The sequence below is a fragment of the Haliaeetus leucocephalus genome, unplaced genomic scaffold (assembly GCF_000737465.1).
Source record: "Haliaeetus leucocephalus isolate CR32 unplaced genomic scaffold, Haliaeetus_leucocephalus-4.0 Scaffold149, whole genome shotgun sequence".
Taxonomy (NCBI): domain Eukaryota; kingdom Metazoa; phylum Chordata; class Aves; order Accipitriformes; family Accipitridae; genus Haliaeetus; species Haliaeetus leucocephalus.
In genome coordinates this window covers 1,162,964-1,184,932 of record NW_010972585.1, presented here as the reverse complement: position 1 = coordinate 1,184,932, position 21,969 = coordinate 1,162,964, and the positions used below count along the sequence as shown (strand labels likewise).

At 43.6% G+C, this 21,969-nt stretch overlaps 1 protein-coding gene across 1 annotated transcript in view; it reads left to right on the top strand.

The window, feature by feature from the left end:
- FYN (FYN proto-oncogene, Src family tyrosine kinase) overlaps positions 1-21,969 on the top strand; it is an 81,233-nt gene that overhangs the window by 51,381 nt on the left and 7,883 nt on the right. The window contains exons 7-12 of the mRNA XM_010561670.1: positions 67-216; positions 3,177-3,332; positions 6,969-7,148; positions 8,985-9,061; positions 9,165-9,318; positions 17,691-17,822. Coding sequence (XP_010559972.1) covers positions 67-216; positions 3,177-3,332; positions 6,969-7,148; positions 8,985-9,061; positions 9,165-9,318; positions 17,691-17,822 — 849 coding nt within the window. The remainder of the gene's footprint in view (positions 1-66; positions 217-3,176; positions 3,333-6,968; positions 7,149-8,984; positions 9,062-9,164; positions 9,319-17,690; positions 17,823-21,969) is intronic.

Below are 21,969 nucleotides of genomic sequence, written 5' to 3'. Positions count from 1 at the left end.
AGCAAACCAAAATCTTTGCATCTAAAAGCTACTTACAGTTTTTTATTTCTCCTTTGCTTGGAACAGGTGCCTATTCCCTGTCTATTCGAGACTGGGATGATATGAAAGGAGATCACGTCAAACATTATAAGATTCGTAAACTTGACAATGGCGGATATTATATCACAACTCGGGCACAATTTGAAACTCTTCAGCAGCTGGTTCAGCATTATTCAGGTAATTTTTCAGATCATACACGGCACTCTGAAGTATTTTAAAACAAAAGTGTTTACTGCTGAGCTGATGTATGTGTAAGATGCCCTAAAGAGTCATTTGAGCTATGTCTCTTGCTTGTTGTAATGCATCTTCCATTATCCCTTTCCCATTACAGTTATAAATGGCTTTGAGTGCCGATCACAGTGTACAGCGGCAGAGCTTTTAAAAGCTAGCACTCTACTGAGGTAAAGGTTTTGCCTGCTCTCCCTCTTCTAAGCAAACAGAATTACTGAATTTGACTTGCACATCTCAAACCATGAATTCCCTGTGCACAAGCAAGTGCTAATATGTACCATTTTGCAGCATACTATGGCTAATAAAGGAAATACGGAATTGCATTGTGGAATTCAGTCACCTAAGGCAATGACCAAAAGGTTTGCATATATTACCTGACTCAAATTTTCCCACTGGATTTGTGTTCAATGTGCAAAGTATTAACATATAAATTATAATCGGTCTAATTTTAAAAATAAATATGACAAGGTGGGTATTTCTTTATGCACACTGTTTGTGTCCACGTACCAAGCTCACTCTTTTTTTTTTTTTTTTTTTAAATACCTGTGATTAAAATGTGACATGCACTATTCAACCCAAAAGTGCAAAGTGCATCCTACTGTCACTGGCGATTGGTGTACCACAGGTACAACTTTAAAGCCCCCCAAACCTCTGCATAGGACAACCAGTTCTTACATAGGAGACTGCCAGGCTTCTCAACATGGTCATTTTTTGAGCAGAAATTAGTAATTTGAATTATTTTGCTTTTTATTTTTTCCTTACTTTAGCTTTTCATAATATTAACAGATGACCCCAAATGCTCATTGCTTTAAAACTTTTCATAATTTTTACTTGTGAAATCAACTTCTCTGTGGGATGTTTTTTCTGTATTCTTTGTATTCTGTCTGCTGTATTCTTATGCTATTCATACTAGACATCTGGCTGTCTTCTCCGCCCAATTTCTGATGGTTGTATGCTGCCTGGGAGAATTTCTAGTTGTTTCTGGTGACTACATTAAAATGAGCCAAATAATGTATAAGAACTCACATCTAAAAGGAAGAAAATTTTCAGCCCCACTATACCAGCTGGTATATGTCAACCTTTAGTTTTCTGTGGTCAAATTATTTGGGTGGTGTATTTTCCATACACAAACACAGAAACAAATAGATCTGGAAACAGCCATTTCTGTGCAACACGGAGGGATAATCAGTAGGGTCCAGGTAGGGTAGCTCAGGTAGGGCATGGTGCAGACCCACACTCCAGAGGTTTCACCTGCAGTCTCCCAGACCCGGGTGAACACAGGAGCCCTTATTCCATGCCAGACTCAGCTGACTTGAAACAAAAAGGCTGCCTCTAACTGCCAGCTCTGCACTCTGGGTTGTGGGAGGTAGAATAGCCCAGCGCCTTGTGAGTACCTAGGTTTACTTCTAGGGAGAGCTCACAGATGCCCAAATGACTCCATAAAGATCAGCACGGTTCCTGTACCTGTTTTAAGATACAAGTCGCTGTGCAAGCTTTATATTGTAGTCTGCTTTGTGCAGCATAGTATACTACACAACAGTATGTGTGTATATATATATATACATATTTATATATATCTCTCTCATTGGTTTTAGTCCTGCTAAAATATCTTGTGACTTTTGTCACAGTTCAGTCTTCTGTGAAGCTTTGCGAGAGATAAGTGTAATGAACCTGCCCCAAACAATGTAGGACTGGCTGCATAAGCTAATAAAGGTTTGCTCTAGAAAGAATGGCAGAAAAAGTCTTTTACGGGACACTTATAAAAACACCTTTTCACAGAGTAGAATATAGAAAATACCTTTTCCCAGGATGCCTAGAAAAAGATGAGCAAAAAAGTCCACCAAATTTTCATTGCTGTGATTTTCAGAAAAAGTGAATCTTCTCTGTGTTTCTTTTACTCAGTACAGAAACAATCCAGTTTGTGACTTATAGATGATTTTTAAAAAGTTATACTGTACTATAATATACTAGTTACTCATGAAGTTATCTTAATGCAGCATTGTGGGAGAAGGGAAATCCTGAGTCCACAAGAGAAACCATTGGTGGTCACCTTCCATTTCAGGCTCTGGAAGCAGAGACCAAAATATTTCCTGTTCTGTCTCAAATGAATATGTTTCAGTGTTCAATTTCTAATCTTCCAGGATGCTTTGTGGTATGCAACTAACAGCTGTTGTGAGTAGCATTGTTTTTATGCTTACTGTTTTTGTTTCATGTCACACTTTTTTTTCTTTCCTCTCCTTTGCTGTTGGCTTCACTTCTGGCTCCATCAGAGAGAGCTGCAGGTCTTTGCTGCCGCTTAGTAGTCCCCTGTCATAAAGGAATGCCAAGGCTTACTGATCTGTCTGTCAAAACCAAAGATGTCTGGGAAATTCCACGAGAATCCCTACAGTTGATCAAGAGACTGGGAAATGGGCAGTTTGGGGAAGTATGGATGGGTATGGAGCAAAATAATTATTCTAAAATAGCTCTCTGTGTGGGGATTACAAGATGGAAGGTGAAAATGTAGGACACTGTGACCCACAAGAAAAAAAAGAGCAAAGCTCAAACTGTTAGGAAAAATGTCTTTGGAATCATGTCTTTGACTCTGAAGTTCTTTAATCTTCAACTTTGACTGTAATTGATGGCAAAAGAAAACTGAAATTCCTTGTTTCCTTGGAAGGCTTTGATTTTGACAAATTACCACTGTCTTAATAATAAATCAAGGCTCGCATAGTAATCTATTAATTATACCGAAGAGCCTTTTTCTGCAAGCTAACAAAAAAGTCCTTAACTTCAGTATCCAAAAATCAGTGTTTGCAAATGAACTTTAATGCAGCACTGAGAGACAAGTCACCTTCCATCTTTCTCAATGCATGCATAATTTTGGATTATAAGTGTGTTTTTTTTATTAATTTCCTCTCCTATAGAGAAAGCTGATGGTTTGTGTTTTAACTTAACTGTGATTGCTACGAATAATACCCCTCAAACTGTTGGATTGGCTAAAGATGCATGGGAAGTTGCACGTGATTCATTATTTCTGGAACAGAAGCTTGGTCAGGGGTGTTTCGCTGAAGTGTGGCGTGGTAAGGCAGAGAATATATTTTGCTTTGGATGGATCTTTTAAGGCCCTCTTGGCAGAAATAAACATTTCAAGTAGAGATCTTAAAGCTAAAAAATCAGAATAGTATGAAATGTTAGTCTGTGTCGCCTAAAACAGTCAGACCTAAATACAGTAATCCATGGGGAAACTACCTTTCACTTGCACAAGCTGGTATGAGAGGTTAGGGTATTAAACTTCATTAATTGCATTGGGTTTATTCGGATGACTACACAATTGCTAGGTATTAAAATAGGAATGATGCTAAACTTGTAAGGCAGAATAGCTAACCAGAAATTAATCTGGTAAGTAGACATTTTGCTTTCCTCGTGTGTTTTAGCACTGATGGGGTCAGACCCTGAAAATGCTTCCATCCGCTCTCTCAGATTAAAATAATGGCAAGTATCAGCAAGCTGATATTGCCAAGCTAGCTTCCCCATGCATCCACTTCTTTAAGTCCATTTTGAAATTTGTATCTGCAGCAGAACCCCATAACTGGATATAGAGACCAGGGACAATAGAGAAAATACTTGCCCAGCCCAGCTGAACCCCCACTTTGAAGTCCAGAAATACTGACATTTTCCAAATCCACTGACATTGTTTTCTGCGCACTTGCCAGCTTTACTTACTGCCCCCACTCTGTGGGCCTCATTCTTTTAAGAACTGTAAAACAATAGCAATTTAAAATATACATAAATCTTAGTGTGGCCATAGCATTGAAACACAATATAGCGGCCATTTAATGAGAGGTGGGCTCAATTTTTGTGCCAAATTGCATTCTCTGCAGCCTATTTAAAATGACCAATTCAAATAAAGAATTTCTATATGTTGTTTCTTCAGAAAAATTTGGTGGAGCAGTTTGGCCTCTCTTTTTGTTGAAGTGACACAAAAGTATGTACAACCAAAATAACCAGTGGGCTCTCCTGGGTTCTTGCAGCTGTTTTCCATTGCAAGACTACAGCAAGGAGCATCGCAGCAAGTCTGTGAAATTTATAGAATTTATAGACTAGAAATATAGAAATTTATAGAATTTCACAGAATTACAGTTGACCTGTTGCAAAGAAAGCTACCTATGGTTTCTATTAGTATCCCCAGATAACTGCAGTTTCACCTTCTTGCACTCCATCTTGAATGCATGCAAGAGTTTCAAGTTGATGTTAATATTTAGTGGTCAGCTTTGTGTGCCGTAGATCTTAAACTGATGCAATAAGCTAAAGGAACAACTGCAATTTAAAAAAAAAAAAAAATCAGCTATGAGAAATAAAGTGCCAAGTACCAGTACCAAATATCTGTCAGAAATGCAAAAATTATTATTACAATTATGACACTATGTTTCTTAAAGTAATATATAGTAACAATATGTTAACAGCCCTGAAGCATTACCAAATTGGAATAGATTAACACAATAAAATTAATAAAAAATGCATTAAGTAGTAACTAACTACATATGGGAGGAATTCAGAGGGAAGTCTGTGCTAATTTTCTATTAGAGAGAAACACACCAAACCACAACAAGAAAATTTAGCAATTTAAACTGAAATCTGGGCTGAGAGGATAAGTTAACCTTTTTGTTTGATTTTCTTTCTTTAACAAGAGAAATTCATAAAAGTATTTAAGAATAGAACTGCTGAAAACACTTCATGGTAACAGAACGAGTCCTGGGATTTTTATTAAGGCAACACTAAGAGATAATACACATTTAATCCTGTTAACACACCAGGTAAAATCCTAGTTTATTAATGTCAGTGACAGAACCCCTGGTGCCCATGAAACTAGTGTTTCATTTCTGGTTCATATAATTTGCAGTACCTCTGCACAGTGGCTGTGACTGACAGCACTCTCTGGTCCGGAGCCTCAGTGGCTCCTGATAAAACATGCTCCCTTTCACCCATCGGAAAAGATTTTGGCCATCCTGCTTGAAATTAGGAGGCGAAACCACATCCTTCCAAGCTTACACGGGAGAGCCACGAAAGCCAAGTCCTGCTTCAGCTCTGATTTGAAGGACTGAGTGAAACTCAGGTCTCAAGAGTCCTCCTCGAGCGCTGGGGTAGCAGTGGTAGTAACTCAAGACGTTCCTCCACCACCAGTAGAGGTGACAGCACCTGGCAGAAGAAAATCAAGGCATAGCGAAAACCGGACTTGCACTGCACGCTTTTGGCCAATATGTGCCTCAACCCCCCCTCAGACAACGTCACCCTGTAAGTGAGGGACTGCGCAGGCAGCAGCTCCCCTGCCGCTCCTCCCCGGTTTTCGGCTAGGTGAGGTGGCAGCTGGGACGTGGCCACTTGCACAAAAACCGATCCAGCTCATTTTATGCTCTGCCAGGCTGCAAAAGCTCATGTTGAAGTTATTTTGGCTTAACCAGTTCCCAGGCAGCAGCTGAGCCCTGGTAACTGTTAAAGTGCTTTTAAGAAAGACAAACCAGGCTTATTTTACATGTTACCTTTTTTGATGACATCTTAATTTATAGAAACTAGATCTGAGTCTGAGTCTTCATGTACTTTGTAGGCCTTCTGCTATCCTCATGCTTAAGTGCAGAGGAGTAATTTTTACCCAACATGATTAATTCCTGAAGTCATTTAGTATTGTTTTGCCTTATCACACAGCAGCTCCCTATCAACAGATCACAGGTCCCATTCAAAGCCATTTCAGCCCTGGCTCTGGAGCAGGGTTCTGGCAAGTCTGGCCAAGGGACAACCAGAAGGCACTAGGAAAGTGATATTTCTGCCCATTTTAATTTTCCTTCCTTTTCCTTCCACAGTCCCCCACCCCCCAAAAAACCCTGTTAACATAGGTAGGTGCTTGGGGTTTTTTTCTTTCCAGTCTTCCTTCTCCCCCTTGCAAATTCCCGAGTGAAGCCTCACCTCTTGTGGGATGCCCTGAGTCAGCCTTTCCCAGCTCTCTCCAGGCCCTTGTGCAGGCTTTCAGGTGTTACAGAAGGCTTGGTAGCTGACGGCTGAAAAAAGATGAAACTTGTCCATTTCAGTGCTGACCGCAAGTAAAGAACAAAGTGAAGTGGACAGGAACCACTTCATTTTCAATCACAGCTGCTAGGTTTCAGGGGATGAGGAGGAGAAAGAAAAAGATGCATTTCGGTTTGGAAACACGCCCGTGTTTCTAAAATGAAATCAATTCAGAATTTGTTTCTTGGGAATTTTTCTTAGAATATTTTTTTTTCCTCTGACTCAGAACAAAAACAAAATGTTAAAATGTCCTGCAAATGGAAAGTTCTGCATTTAACCAGTTTTGTTATCCAAATCTGTAACTGGAGCTGTGTTGTCTGTAGCAATTACTTGTTAGCAAGGGAATACATGAAGATGGGTTTCAGCAGTCCCACGTTTCTTACTCAGAGGAGGTTTCTGTGAATATCAGTGGAAGCATTGTCTGAGTAGGACAACGACGATTGTGCCCCAGTGCCAATGGGAGTATTATTTTTCAGTATAATAGACTAAATATGAGGGAGGCGTGGGAGGAATATAATGATAAGGCAACATGGGAAACCACACTTTAAAAAAATTATTATATTAAGTGTCCTTGCTAGTTTATTCCTTGGTTACACTAGGCATCAGGCAGAAAAAGGAGCGGAAGAGGTTTAATCTAACTAGAGTATCTGTGCTTGTAGGTACGTGGAACGGAAATACTAAAGTGGCTATCAAGACCCTGAAGCCTGGCACTATGTCTCCAGAATCCTTCTTAGAGGAAGCCCAAATCATGAAGAAGCTAAAACATGACAAATTGGTCCAACTTTATGCTGTGGTATCTGAAGAACCTATCTATATTGTCACGGAGTACATGAGCAAAGGTGAAGCCAGAGCTGCTGCCCTTGATAACAATGTTTTTTCTTTGTTGACGCTCCTTGGGGATATAGAGGGAGGTGCAGTGTGATGTATGAACAGTGTGTGAGGAAGGGGAGAGGGAACAGGAAGCTAAATTCACCTCTGGCTTCAGAAGAATTATGAATTCAACTCTGAACTGGGCCCAAAACCTGAAATCCACTAGACGTACAAATAAAATTTGCACCAGGTGGGGGAGGGAGGAGTTGGGGCAACCTAAGTGCTTCCAACTGCATCAGCATCTGAACTTTCCTTACAAGTGGAGATTTGCATTTTCTAGGTTTGAATGATATTACATGCTGCTTCCTAAGATCCTAGCTTTTCCTGGGGCCAGAGAGTTCATATGGCATCTTCTTTCAGTGTTCACTTGTCGGCCTAAGATTTCTGTTTCTTCTTTTAGCAATTCTGAGTTCTGTCACATGTACCTCACTCTCAGATCACACCTTAATTTTCAGTCCACCCCATTTATCATTTTAATACATTATTTGCACATATGATTCTTTCCTTCCTCTTTCCGCTTCCCTTCCCCTTCTCTTTTTCTTTAAGCTACTTAACTGGTAACGATGTAGTAAAATGAGAAAAGGAAAACTTTTCGCTCTGTCAGATCTCCAGCAGGGGTGCTGAGAGCAGAGCAAAAAATCTGCTTGTTTTGGAAAAGCAAATGAACCAAATAGGAAACATAAGTTCTCACAGGGAAGTTTCATTGTACATTGGAGGATACACTCTGAAATTTTAAGTGCATTTTTTCAGTCTATTTGGAGTTGATTTTTATTTTCCTGGCAGGTGCCTGCCCACCTCCCTTCTCAGAGGCATCCAAGCCCTGACTAACTCACACTTTAATCATATGTCTTGGTGACAAGCATGTGCTTTTTCCCCTTTAAAAAAAAGACTTCTCAAAGTCCTTCTGAAGTATGTGGTTTATTTTGGCTTACTATACTAGTTTTTACTGTAACATTTTACATCTTTGGATCTGAGCTTGAGGCTGACAATTTATCAAGGGAGAAACGCCTCATCATCTGTCTTTTCCCCTTATTTATTAAAACAATTCACTGACCTTATTTAAAGGAGACTGCCACACTTCTCTGTTTGAATACAAGATTGGGAAGGGAGCTATAGCATCGCAGGCTTTTTTTAAAAGCTACAGGAAACCTCCATGCTTTCAATTGCATAGGGGAGCTATGTCCTTATTGCTTTTGCTAAAATTGCTTTCATTTGATCTCTGCTTTGTCTTCTCTAGTTTTGCATAGTGGTCTTCTAAAATTAGTGGTTCGTGCTACATTTAGTCATGGGTTACCTAGAGAAGAAGCACTACTAATTTCTAAGGAAAGTTAGCCTTTGTTAATGCTAGCCCCTTTGGGCTTACCAGGCTCCAGGCTGACCTTTCTTTTGGAGGAGGTTGAGCTGGGATCTGACTTTTTCCATAGTTTGTGTGGCTTGGAACCGAGCTGATACTTTGCAGCTAGCTGAGGCCTTTAGAGAGCAGCAGGTATGTAGTTTCAAAGAGCACTGGGAAAGTTAAGAAAGATCAGCTTTCTCAGTAATGGTCAGGAAAATTTAAAACAATGTTGTTTCTTTCCCTTGCAACTCTCTTTGGACTAGCGACATATTCTTCTGCAAGCCAACCTTAAAGAAGAGTGAAACAAGTATAATAGGAGAATTCTAAGATATTGTGGGGGGGTTTTTAAAGGGTCCACTAGAACTTGAAACATTGCTGTCTTTAATATTGCACTTATTGCTGCACCTCCATCCTGATGAATAGCCATTGTTTTCCTAATATCTCTATTGTGTCAACTTTGCATTTGCAGGGAGTTTGCTAGATTTCTTAAAAGATGGAGAAGGAAGAGCTCTGAAGTTACCGAATTTGGTGGACATGGCAGCCCAGGTCTGTCTTCAGAGTATTGAGCACTTAGGTGTATATGTTTTATAGCCCGTGTATGTCTGAGTTCATTTTAAAATGCACTGATTGTGTTTCATGCTTCTCGCAGGTGGCTGCAGGAATGGCGTACATTGAGCGAATGAATTACATACACAGAGATCTGCGGTCTGCAAACATTCTGGTGGGGAATGGCCTAATATGCAAGATTGCCGACTTCGGATTGGCAAGACTGATTGAAGACAATGAATATACAGCCAGACAAGGTAGGTACAGCAGCAGGTGTAGCACTGAGTGTGATTCTTGTGGGAGGGAAAGAGTGGAACATGGCTTTAAAAAGCTCGCTCTTATATGCTTTGGGGTTACTTTCAGTAAATCCTGAACTTACATTAACTCCTAGCCCAGAACTTCACTGCTGAATGCATGTCTCAAAAAACCCAACTTATTTAGTTGTTTTCCCTTTAAAAACTGATCAAAAGGAAACAAAAATGGTGAGTGAGAGTACAGGTGGGTGAAGTGACAGTAAAGGCAATATCTTTATGGTGCCATAACAAAGAGGATACTTTACTTACCAGCCTTGAAAGCCTGAATGGGGTAATCCAAAAAAGCCTCTGTAAGCTATTTCTTTCATAGTGTGCCTTCTAGTATTTACTAACCGCTATCAACATTGCTGTGCTATTCTTATTTTCTTTATTTCAAACGGGTCAAAGAATTGTGTCTCTGTGCAATGGAGCTGTCTCTCTGAGCACTGTGTTTTCTTTGGGAACTTAAAAAGTTACTTTAATAGGAAAGCCATTTTCCAGTGCCACACAGAGTGCTGGGCACAGCTGACCACTGATACACTATAAAAATGTATCAAAGAGTATTGTAGTTTTTTTAAAAAGCATGTGTGTGTTCAGACTGAGCCATGACACAGGCTCTTTGTAGTTAGTCATTCTTTACAAGTCATGCTTAGTTGTCAGATGTTGGTCCAAGTTTGCAGAGCTACAGTTTTGTTCTCTTTCTGTTGGCAGTACATTGGTAGTGCTTGCTCAATATGTGTCGGTAAATACCACTCCGTCCATTTCAGTGCCAAAGCCAAGGAGTGTCCCGTTAAACCCTGTTGTATGTCATCAGAAAGCACAGGTTGGTTAAGTACTTCATAACCTGCATTTACCCCTTCGTGTTGTGAGTTTTTTCTCTTGACCAGAAGTCCCTGTTTCAGCATGGATTTTGCCATTAATTCTTAGGAAAGAGCTAACGTCTTTCTGTAACTTTCAAGTGTTGACAGAAGGACCCAGAGAGTTTCCAGCATGCCTTGTCTTGGCCTGGGAGCAGCAGCTCTCATACCGTTCACACCCCTCTGAACTGCTGTCAGCAGTACCTAGTCGCAAGGACATGGACCACAGACTGCATCTACCATAAAAGTTGCCTGCTTCACATTCAGACAGTGAGGCCTGAATATCGGGGCGGTGGGGGGGGCTTGAAGAACCCGTGGTAGGTCCTAATGCACTATTCATTTCTGCCCGAGGGTGGGAATTGCTCCTTGCTAGAAAAAATAGCCTCGTGTCATTCTCTCCAGAGTAAGAAGAGTCTCCGCAGGCTCTGGTAGACAGAAAGCTGCCTGCTTGCACTTCCCCTGTGTAAAATGAGTAGAGTTTTCCTTGAGCAAGGCAGCCAGATCCAGTCTGCAAAATGGCTTTGAAAAAGTGTCTTATATTATCTCTGTTTCTGTCTGGTTTACTGCCATGTCTTTTGTTCCCTTTGGAAACCACCCAACATATAGTTTGACATGACTAATTATTTGGTTTAATAGACAAGTATGTGACCTACTTCTGGCCAGATCACTTCAGGCTCCTGATCCCTAGGAAATCCTCTGATGACCTGTTTGCTTCCTGCTTTAAATCTCTCAGAATAGTTTTGTCCTCTTCACATGTTAGAAAGCCGTGAAAACCTGCCTGACTGGTGTTGAGGAGAAGATTAGACTTTTAAAGACAATAAAAATTATTGGATTTGGCGGGGGGGGAATCTGAGCTGAGAAAAGCATAATGCTGGGACTGGCAGGGCGAGGGAGCATAGTCGTCAGTGTCTCTTGCCCTTCTTCCATGGCAGAAATCACTTGCATTGTGGGAAAAGTAGCTGGGAAGGGAGTAGTTTGGCTTTTAACCTGCATCACTGATGATCTGGCGATCTGAATCATGTTTGCCTGGCTTCATCTCATGGTGCAAGTATAGAGAAGTCACCAATCCTTCCCATACTTAAGGGCAATGGAAAATACTTCCTTCCCCTGACCTCAGGGTCAGGCTTAAGTCCTTCAGAGCTACAGAATTCCTTAAAAGAGAGACCCAAAGAGCTGAAATCACAGGTATCTTGTAGAAAAGTTTTCCTACTTTCACTAGTGGTTTTTTGACCCTTTCTTAAGTGGTAGCTTGTTCTAGGGAGGGGTACATTTTTGACCAAGCAGCGCGCTCTAAATTTACATTTCATTGCAATTAACCTGGCTTCTAAGCCAGCTGGGCAGCCAGGGTGAGCCTAGGACCTTTAATTTATTGAGGAAGAAACATGGTGTCTAATGCACCACTGGAATTTTTCTTCAAGTGGGATTCGGTCCTGGTTTGTTTAGTTAGACTTCAGTTTGAGCATTGCTTGGTGGAGACCACAGTATCAGAAGGAAATGGTTGCCTCTGCTTGTTTCCCATGACCTATTACTTCAGCCTCCAAGGGGATGCATCTGGGGACTGCTCTGTTTATCTAGCTGACTACTGCTTCGGTGGGAATTTTGACACGGGAGGAGAGCCTGGCCAGCAGAGGGGAGGGAGATGAGGAGCGCTCCAGACTGGCAGCTCCTGTGGGAGAAAGGAAATGTTTTGCCTTACAAAATCTGAAGATTAAAGCCTCTGGTCACTCTCTCCTCAGCAGTCATCCTTCTCTTGGCTTAAGCATGTTAGTACAGAGCTCACTGTCGGCGTGGGGAAGAGGTGGTTTTCTCCAGCCTCTCTTGATCTGCTACTCCCTTCCCCCACTGTCACTTTTGTCTCCGATTAAATATTTTGAAAGGAAACAGATGGGGATGCTTTGAGCCCCAGCGGGCTAGAGTGCAGGATTCCTGAACCTGTATGGGTATTACTCAGCCTGGTGGTAACGTTTTACTGATCGGTTTATTTTCTTTTTGGTTTGAACAAAGGAGGCCTGACTGCTTCTGATTTATGAGAGGTAAATAAAAAGCGGTTCGTTGTCTGCACTGCCATTTCTCAGCAATCTTCAGGAAGGAAAGAGATGGTCATGCCACTAATGATTTAAAGTGTGTGACTAGCAGTTATACACTGCCATTAAATAATACAAAAAAAAGTTCTTGGCTTGTAATGAGCATTTGGCTCCTCTTGCTTTTAAAGGAAGTGAGTAATCAAAGGGGAAAAACATGCCTGTTAAAGTGACGCCCATTTTAAAGGCTACATTGGTGGACTGTGTTGCAGCCTGCACCATTGGCGCTTCCTTCTTTTGGCTGTTGCTGTTGCAACATCTTCCCCCCCCTCCGCCCCAACAGTGTCAGGCATTCAGTCTTTTTTCCTTCCATCGGTGGCAGTGCTTGTGTCAGTCCTGTAAGGCAAGACTTAAAACTCCTGGTATCCTAGAGGACACAGAGAAACTTCCCATCACCTCCAACACAGGATTTCCCATGCAGTTCTGCTACCCTTACACTGATCCGGTTCACAGCTATGCAGAGTTTTGGCCAAGCACATGGCATTTTTGTGGAGAGTGCTGAGTGCTCCACAGAGTTGCTGGGGAAGAGTTGTTACTATTCTAAGCAGTAGCAGCTGATACAAATTTAAAATTGCCTTAATAAAAAAAAAAGAGCAGAGTTATTTTCCAGGCCATGTTTCTACTGCATACACTGGCAGCACTTGCAGCAGTGCTGCTCCAAGCACACATGAAACAATAAGGATCTTTCTGATGCCTTCCAGACAAGTCAGAGCTATTTTAGGAGCTCTAGTACGTGTTTGTAAACTCTCAGATCATTTTTGCCTCCTCGACACTTAGAAATATCTCCTTCCTGCCCCGCTTAAAAACAAGTGATGCTTCTTATTTTGATTTCCTAGAAATGAGTGGGGATTTTTTCCCTCTTCCAGGCTCTCCCCAGTCCTTTTGTAGAGACTTGGCTCCCAGCTCACCAGCTAATCTCTCTTGTTCGCAACTGACTCTACTGTGGGCTGGAACATCCAGGGCTTTGTTCTTGCTCTTTACCTGCCCTTCCCTTGGCCAGCCGTGGAGCGGACAAGGAGGAAGGACTCTTGCTTCCCAACAGCCACCCCCCAGGGTCCCGCAGGGGGATCACCGATACGCTCCTACAGAGATGCCATCTGTTGTGCGAGGAGGAGCGCGGCCAGGTCAAGAGGAAGGGCGAGGGGAAGGGGGGGTACAGGCAGAGGGTGAGAGGGGTGTTTAGACCCACGGTTCCGCCCCTCGTCCCCCGCTTCCCGGGGAGAGGTCAGCCTGCGGAGCCTGCTTGTGATCGCTGATGTTTCGCCAGGCTTGTAGTTTCATGTTCGTTCTCACAGCACAGAAAATGTAATTGCGCAGTCCCTCCCACACGGCACTCATCATCGCCTACCAGGGCTGACTCGTTTCCTGTTACTTGCTTGCTTCAGCACTTCGTTTTTACCTTTTGCAGCTTTCCCTTTCCAGCCCCAAGAGCAATTCGGTGCTGCAGTACGTTCTCTGGTCGCTAACCCAAGAGTTCCCCTGGTTTGGGGGTCTTAGACCTTGGGGTGCTGCGTTGGGTTTGGTTTTAAGGTACGAGAGGTAGCAGCTTTGTAGCATTTCTGGAAACAGGATCATTATAAAGCTGGCAGTGGCTCCAGGGCATGAATTTCAGAGGTTTCTGCTTCATCGAGATTTAGATCTGAAAAAAACAAAGCTCTGAGGGATTTTCACTCCCCTCAGAAGAAACCATGCTGAGAGTTGTACGTTAAGGTCACTCAATTATCCCAGCCCTCTCCGCTCCTTCTCATCACGTGTCCTGCTTATAGCCGACGAAGAATTAAAGCAGGGCCAGGATTGATTTTTCCCACAGAAATCCTCCTGGGAGATAACCTGTGTGAATGCCTGGGCAGAGGGCCCAAGAACAGGGCCGAGCCTCGCAAAAATCCTCAGAGGTAGGAGGCAGGACCGGCTGCCCTAACAGTAAATTTTACGAGCAGCTTTGGCTTGATGTGGTTGCGAGCAGCACAGAAACCCAAAAAAGGCTTTCCCCAGGCTGAAATGTTTCAAAAAAGGGACAGAGATAAAAGCTGCAGATTAGTACCTTGCTTTGGGACAAAGACAGGCTATCCTGACCTAATGAATGTGGTGCGCGGTTGGTTTGTACGCATGGCGTTACTGCCCTGATAGTTGGTAATAAAAAGGGTTCCAGCAAAAAAAAAGATAAATCCCCCCCACTGATGTAAAATCTGCCTTCAAAGTAGGAGATAGGCTGCCTTGTTAGCTGGGGTAATTTGGCTTATCAGATTTATTAACATGCTTGTCAGTAATACGCATTTTATCAGATGATCTGGTGCTGTAATTTGTTTGCAGCACAAAGTCAGCTTGTTTAATAAGCTGCTGAGGCCTGGGCGGGGGGCGGGGAGTTATTCCGTGTGTTGGGAAGAGAGTAAGCGTGGAGACTGTCGGTCAGGAGCCATGCACAGCGTCTGGCCCGTGCTGCGAACATTTTGTATAGCGGTAGCAATCGGGAGGCTTCGGAGCGGTGCTCAACACATTTGGGGATTTTTGTGCTTTCACAGAAGTGCGCTACTGCCCGTGCCAGACATTCTATGGGAGGCAGCACCTTGGGGTGATCCCTGCTAGACACACACACACAGAGCCCATTCACACAAGCTGTGTGTGATCTCTTTGTGTTACGGCAGTGCATGCGTTGTACCTGCAGCTGTGCAGGTGGCCAGCCTGGTACAACCTCACTGGTCTCTGCTCTCCCCTTCGTGATGGCTCTGCCATACTGGGTTGCAGGCTCTCTTGGGCCATCTAGCCTCCAGCATGCATTGCAGGGCCAGAAAACCATGAGGCAGGGTTCTGCTAGCGACCTCTCTGCCAACATTGCCTTTGCCTCCTCCCCATCCACCACTTCAAACCAAAGTTCAGGAAATACTGCACAAAACGCAGAACGTGATTTTTGTAGTAGTTGTTTTAGCCAGAGAACCACCCACAGCAGAGGCAACATAGAAACGTAATGAGTAGCTATCCTGTCCTCAGAAAATCCACGGCACAGACCATTTGTCTTCTCCAGCAGTGCTCTTCACAGTCCAATGGGGTTTGTACTGCTCTAGCTCTCAGGAAAAGGGATGTGCTGGAATTGTCCCCCCTTCTCACCTACCTACCTTGCTTCTCATCTTCCCATGGTCCCTTGGCACACCACATACTCATCTCCCACTGCCCCAGCAGTAGATGAGGAAGGCAAAAATACCGGGGGAGTTGGCCACAAAGGAGTCTGAAGAGATCTCTTTCCTCCAAAGATGAGTTGTATGGGGTTGCTACCTTTGGATCTGAGTACGAAGCACAAGGGAATTAGACCAGGTTTGGCTCAGCTTCTCAGAAAAACACAGCTGATTAAAGAGAAAAATAAAATTTGTTGAATAAAATGTGTCTACCACACGAACCCTCATGCTTGGCTATCTCACACACCACCAGTCAACGTCCAAGCCTTCAGGCTGCTGGCCAGCGTGGAGCTACTCATTCAGCTGGCATGGTGTGTGTGTGTACTCTCTCAGCCTCATGTATGAGAAAGCAGAGGGACATTAGCCCTCATATTCATGGCATGCCTACATAAGCCCATCTAAAGCCCTGCACTGTAGGCCTAGGGAACCAGACCACCAGATCTATGCAGCCTGCGGTTTTTCCAGGGATCAGCAAGGGATGTATAGCCCCAGGATCTGCCGGTGGCTGGGAGAGCCGTTGGCCAACCCTACATGGCTGCTGGCCCTGCTGAAGCAGGGTCAGCTTCCAGAACAGAGGCTCAGGTGACGGCAGGCTGCTGCTGCAAAGATCTCAGACATCACAGCCAAGGCGGTTTTTAATAGAAGATGAAGTTCTGTAAATTTTGAGTCTCGTAAACTAGGATTGGTCCCCTGAAGAAGCGGAAGTTAGGGAGATTGAGACCAAAGCCGAGCACCCAAATTTTAGCTCCTCCCTGCATATCAGCTAATGAAAATACAAAAGAGACAGACTTTTTTGAAAGTGAATAGACAACCAAAAATCCTCCAGCACCTTTGCAAATCTAACCACTGATGTGTTGATGCTTAACTCGACTTCAGTTCCTGACTTCAGGCATTAGGGATTTGAAACTTTGTCTTGCGTCTTTTAATTTAGCGGGACTTACTTGAGCAACTACACTTTTCGCTAGAAAAATATATTTGTTTCTGAGTAGTATTCTCTCTTAGGATCACTTACTTGTAGAGCAGGAAAAATTTTAGCACACCTGATGTTTTACTAAGTAAGGAGATGAGAATTACCATGTTTACTTTGTACTCTGAGTCAAGTCAGACTGTGGCATGTAGCAGAAGATACTGGGCTTCAAGTACTGGATGTGATGGCAGAACAGCGCCGGCAGGGAACTGTAAACAGTGCCATAACTTCACTCCCTAAGAGTGATTTGTCCACGTTGTTACACTTTCCACACTCCTCCTGAAAGCTAAGGGAACTTTTATGAGAGGATGGTGAGAAGTCAAAGTCAGTTTCCAAATTCAAGAGTGTTTGTCACTAGGGATCAGCAATAAGCAATGCAACTCTTGCCTGTGTGTTAACACAAGGCACCAGGGAAAAGTCTGCATATTTTTTCATACATACTATGAGTTAATTATTACCACAAGACTTTTCTTTAAAGTCATACTGAAAATATTTTCCCTAAGAAAACAGTAAATGATTGGAAAAGCAAATAAATCAGTGTTTAAAGGCTTGTTATCTTACCATCCTTACCACAACTGGCTCCTGCAAGCTCTGATGATGGATGAGCATATTAGAACTGCACGTATTTAAGGCACTACAGGCTTTTCAGTGCCAGGAGCTTAAAGTACACTGTCAAGTTATAAATCACAGGCCAAAGTTCTGCCTTGACATCATTGTACTCCAAGCAACTTGAATGGCAGTATTATTTTTAAGTCCTTGCATGTTTCTAATGAAATATTAGGTTTGTTTTTAATTTACGTTTTTACCATGTTTGTTTTGCATTTTGCTCAGCTTGAGCAGGGAAACTGGGAGGTACACTTCCAATAAATCTCACTTCTATTCATATGTGCTAACTGTGTTTGACTTGCAAATATCACAGGGAAATGTTAATTTAAAACATTTTAGGAGAAAGAATTTCCATTATATTGGGCTTATTGGTTTTTAAAACTTTTTTTTTTTTAATAAAAAACTTCAAACCTGGATTAAAATGTCTTAGCCTTCTCTTGGGATGTGGGACAAAGCCATGCCTTCCCTGCTAAGTCTTTACTTCTGCCCTACATGTTCCACCCGCCTGTCCTCTCTGACTGTACTCCATGGAGCTGTTTGTTAAAACTTCCCTGCAGTTCTGTCCACCTGCATGTGTTGCAAAACACAACAGTCACCTGTGAACTAGTACTTTGATTCTGCCTCTATTCTGATTAAGACTTATTTATTCTTTCATTAGGTGCAAAGTTTCCCATTAAATGGACTGCGCCAGAAGCTGCATTGTATGGAAGGTTCACAATAAAGTCAGATGTGTGGTCTTTTGGGATCCTACTGACAGAGCTGGTAACGAAAGGGAGAGTGCCATACCCAGGTAAGAAAACAGTCTGAGCCCTGCTTCACGTGGGGAAAGGAGTGGGAATGAGCCATATGCTTAAATTGGAATGTTTATTTATTTTCACTGGGCTCAAAGGAGGATGGTTATCATGCATAAGTTCTGTGTATGCTTGAAAACGGTCCTGACTCTGAAGGCTGCTGTGTGATGGTCATGATAAAAATGACAAGAGGACAGAAAATACAACATATTAATTTCTAATTTTTTTAATTGTTCTCAATCCAGTTAATATACTTTCTAGCGAAATAATAAAGCAATGTAAAATTACTATACTGTGGAGCAAATAGCTCTCCATAGTATTACATTCACTTTAAGATACCAACAGTTGAAATCCCAGAGTGGCGTTACTCCATTTATTCTGTCAGTCTGGTTCTCTGCAAGGTTTGATAACTGCCTGAATGTCTGGTATTACCAAATCTCTTTTTTATAAACTCTTAAATTTCAATCCTTGCTTTCGAGATGAATGGAAAGGAAAGAAAATAATTCCGTTATGTGCAGGCCAGAGCTCATGGCAGGGTCACAGCGGGGCCAGATTCTCTGCATGGGGGAACTGGAGGCCCCATGGCTCTTTGTTGAAACCCTGCCAAGTATCCGATGGATTAAGATTTGTAGGAGGGGTGATTGGATCTGCCTATGCAGAAAGAGCTTTTCATTCTATTGCCCCCCCTGAAGATTGTAGGCATTCAGGTGAAGAGGAAAGGGGTGAGGTAAAAGCAGTGCATTGCATGGAAAAGAATTTAATCACTTCATTTTCTTGTCAGCACAGATACTAACAACAGGGCATCTAGCTGCATCTTTATTCTTTTTATAAAAAAAAATTCTCTAAATACTCACTGGTATGGCTGTCTGCACTGCAGCTGATTTAATGGAAAGTGCCCTAAAGCAGTTTCAATTTTCCAATCTGTGCCGTGATCAAGCAGTCAGATCCATACATCAAATTGCACAGGAGAAGCATCAAGGTGGAGTTCAGTTTATGCTGTGGTATGCCACGCCACTTCAGAAGGCTGAACTCAGCAAAACTAAGCTCCCAGAGTTTTACCAAGGATTTCAACTTTGCTAGTACCTAGCAGCCAGTAGCTGATATTTGGGAAGAGAATATGGGGACTGGAGGGCTTCTTGTGATCAGCAGTGAATTTTGGCATGATTAACAGGGAGCAGCTTAGCAAAGCTGTGACTGTGACAACAGAATGAGGTAGCAGAAAGCAAGATGTCATGTTTCTGGAGGATGGATGAGTCCCTCTGCCCAGCACTTCCCCATGCGGTTAAAGAAAAGCGGGTGTTGCCACCACACGGAGTGGCTGTGTCAGTAGCTGGCACAAAGGTCTTCTTGCCATGAGGGTTACTAGTAGTGGTGTGGGAGAGCTGTGATTTCCGCGAGTTTACAGAGGGTTAAATGCAGACATGGCGTGGTGTGCAAAGGTCGAAGACAGAAAGAAGATATGTAAGGCTTAGCTGATACGGTGTTGCTACCAGAGGGTGGACATGGCTCCTCGCTGGGCTGCAGGAAGAGGAAATTCCTAGTCGCTACCAGCAGAGTGGGTGCGCAGGGGCTTTCACCAGCCAGGGCAGAGTTAAGGTGAATTTTCTTCCCTGAGCTCCACAGTGGTGGGGCAGAGATGCTTCGTGACTAGCCTTCTCTCTTATCATGTGCATGAGCACACACACACACATGCAGAGGAAAAATACTATTCTGGGCAAAAGTGACCATCTAAGCCGTGTGTTAACTCACAAGTTTGTAACTGACAACAGTGTTGGCCACGGCGGCAGCAGATGTCTGCACTTCCCAAGTGTTCCTCTCCCTCCCTGAAGGAGAAGGAGGCCACTGGGTGTGCGTTTAAGTGCTTGCAATATATAACTTCTTGTAGGACCCATGACAGAAATCTCAGGCATGGTCTGTGTCCTGAAAATGTGGACAGTTTTATTACGTGGCAGTCTGAGCATATCAAAGACAACTAGCGGCGTCTCTCCTCTTTCAGCGCTGTCCTCCCCCTTCATCCCTCGCTACATAAAGCCCTCACACGCTGAAAGTCCTTCCAGCTCACGCTCCCCCACCGGCGCTAGGAAGACATCAGGTAGCTGGAAGCAACTTTTTGTGCGTTACATATCACAGAGTCAGCAGTTTTCTGGATGGTCACGCGCTGTCCGGGGTCACGCACTGCCCGAGCTGTACGCCGCGGCCCTTCCTCCCCACCGGCACTGCCGCCCTGCTCGGTCACCATCACCACCCTCTCTGTCAGTTTTACCTAAGGGCAGCCTCTATTTTGAATTTGAATTGCCAAAGTCTTTAGAGATTTCAGTTCGGTCTCATCCCCCAGGCCCTAACTGGGAAAGCTTTGACAGGCTGAGGCAACAGCGGAGGGGAACCGGGACCTTCTCAGATGGGTCTGTCTTTGCACGTGGGTAGAAAAGAGGGCTCGGGCTTCCCAAGGTGACAAAGACCTCCTGAGCTCCTGAGAAAAGACTATTTTCCCCTGACATAGAAAGGATCATCCATCTCCTGCTTCATGCTGGGGAGAGGAAGGACCTCCCGCGAGGGTAAAGCTTCATGAGTTCAAGTCCCTGTCTGGGGCAGGGAGTGGGGTTCAGATGCACCCACAGGGCTTTTCCTGCCATCATGGCATGGCTTGTGCAAGGAGGAAAAGATGGAGTTCAACCACCGTGAGAGGCAAGACTCAGCCCTCCTCATCCAAGTAGACAACTTACAGGTGAGAGAATGCAGTTTGTAGGCACTGCCGACCACTTTGGCACCCAAGGCATGTGGATTTGCAAGCTCTGGAAAGGGTTAGCCTGGAAACAGAGGGTCATGGAGCTGTCACTCTGCTGTAATACCCAGTTTCTGAAATAGTTGTGGTCATGTTGTCCTGATGTTCCTGCTTACAGCTTGTAGCAGGCTGGGGGGAGCTGGGAGAGGCCCTCAGACAAAGAGATTGCTCTCTTGCTTGACAAGATCTTATTGCCTGGAGAGGTTATTTATAGCACAAGCCCCAGTCCTGTGGTGGTAACCATGCCTGCAGGGCACCGTACCTCATGCCTTGGAGAACCAGGCACTGTTTTAAGCTTGCACAGAAGGAGGGAGAAGCACAAGGAGGAGGACAGGAGAAGGCAGGCAGTATATACAAGAGGAACAGACTGTGTGGAACGGGATTTGGCATTTATTGTCCCTCAGATTTCAACCAGTTCCTGTCCTGATGCCCCATTTTGGAAGAGAGGCTGGAGCAGTGGCGGGACATGTGAGCAGTAAAAATTTTGCTGGCAGAGATGAAGATCAGACTAGAGTTCATAACCAAGCCTTGCCCCAGACCCTATAGCTCCCACAAGCAAGACTGACTTTTTGACAGGTGTCCTCATCTTCATCCTTCAACCAAGCCTGCTTCCCTGTCAATGGATGTAATGGACCGCTATGGTAACTAATTTATTAGTGCATTTCCCAGCCTTTCCTAATGCTCTCCCTTTCTTTTCGCAAGGCAGCAGATTAAAATAAGCAACTTTCACAGTCTTTCTGGGCATTGAGTTTCTATTTCCACTACTACAGTGGGGAAATAAAAACTAGATATGGGCAGAAGAGGAGCCAAGTTTAAGAAATAGTCTGCTTAGTCAACCTTTTTCAGTGTCTGTTTCTTTCCCCTTTCACAGATTCCCCTTGGATCTTAGTTTTGTTTTGGTTTGGGTTTTTTTTTAACGGAGTTTAAGAGTAGGAGGCTGCATTTCCCTAGCAGCAGTCAGAGAATTTGGGGATTTTTAACATATTGCCTTTTGGTTAGGCAAAAATTTCAGCTGCACTAAACAAGCACCTCTGAACTTGCCCCTTCTTTCTGCTGCACTTGTCACATCAAGAGCATTTACATTTTATGTCTAGCGTGACAGCCACCATGATGCTATCCACACTGTTGCCTCCAGCCAGGCAGGTCTTTGAGTTTGGGCTCCAGGCAGCTCTGCAATCCCTGGGGAGCTGTGTTCAGACTTCTCATCCCTGGGGGAAGCTGGGCCACAAGTGCCAGAAAGCACATGGTACAGTGCCCGAGCCTGGGGCCGAGTACACATCAGTGAGCCGGCATGTGTGTGTGTGTACCGGCATCGTGGATGGTAGATACAGAGTTGAGAGAGATGCGTACTCAGCGCATAGCAC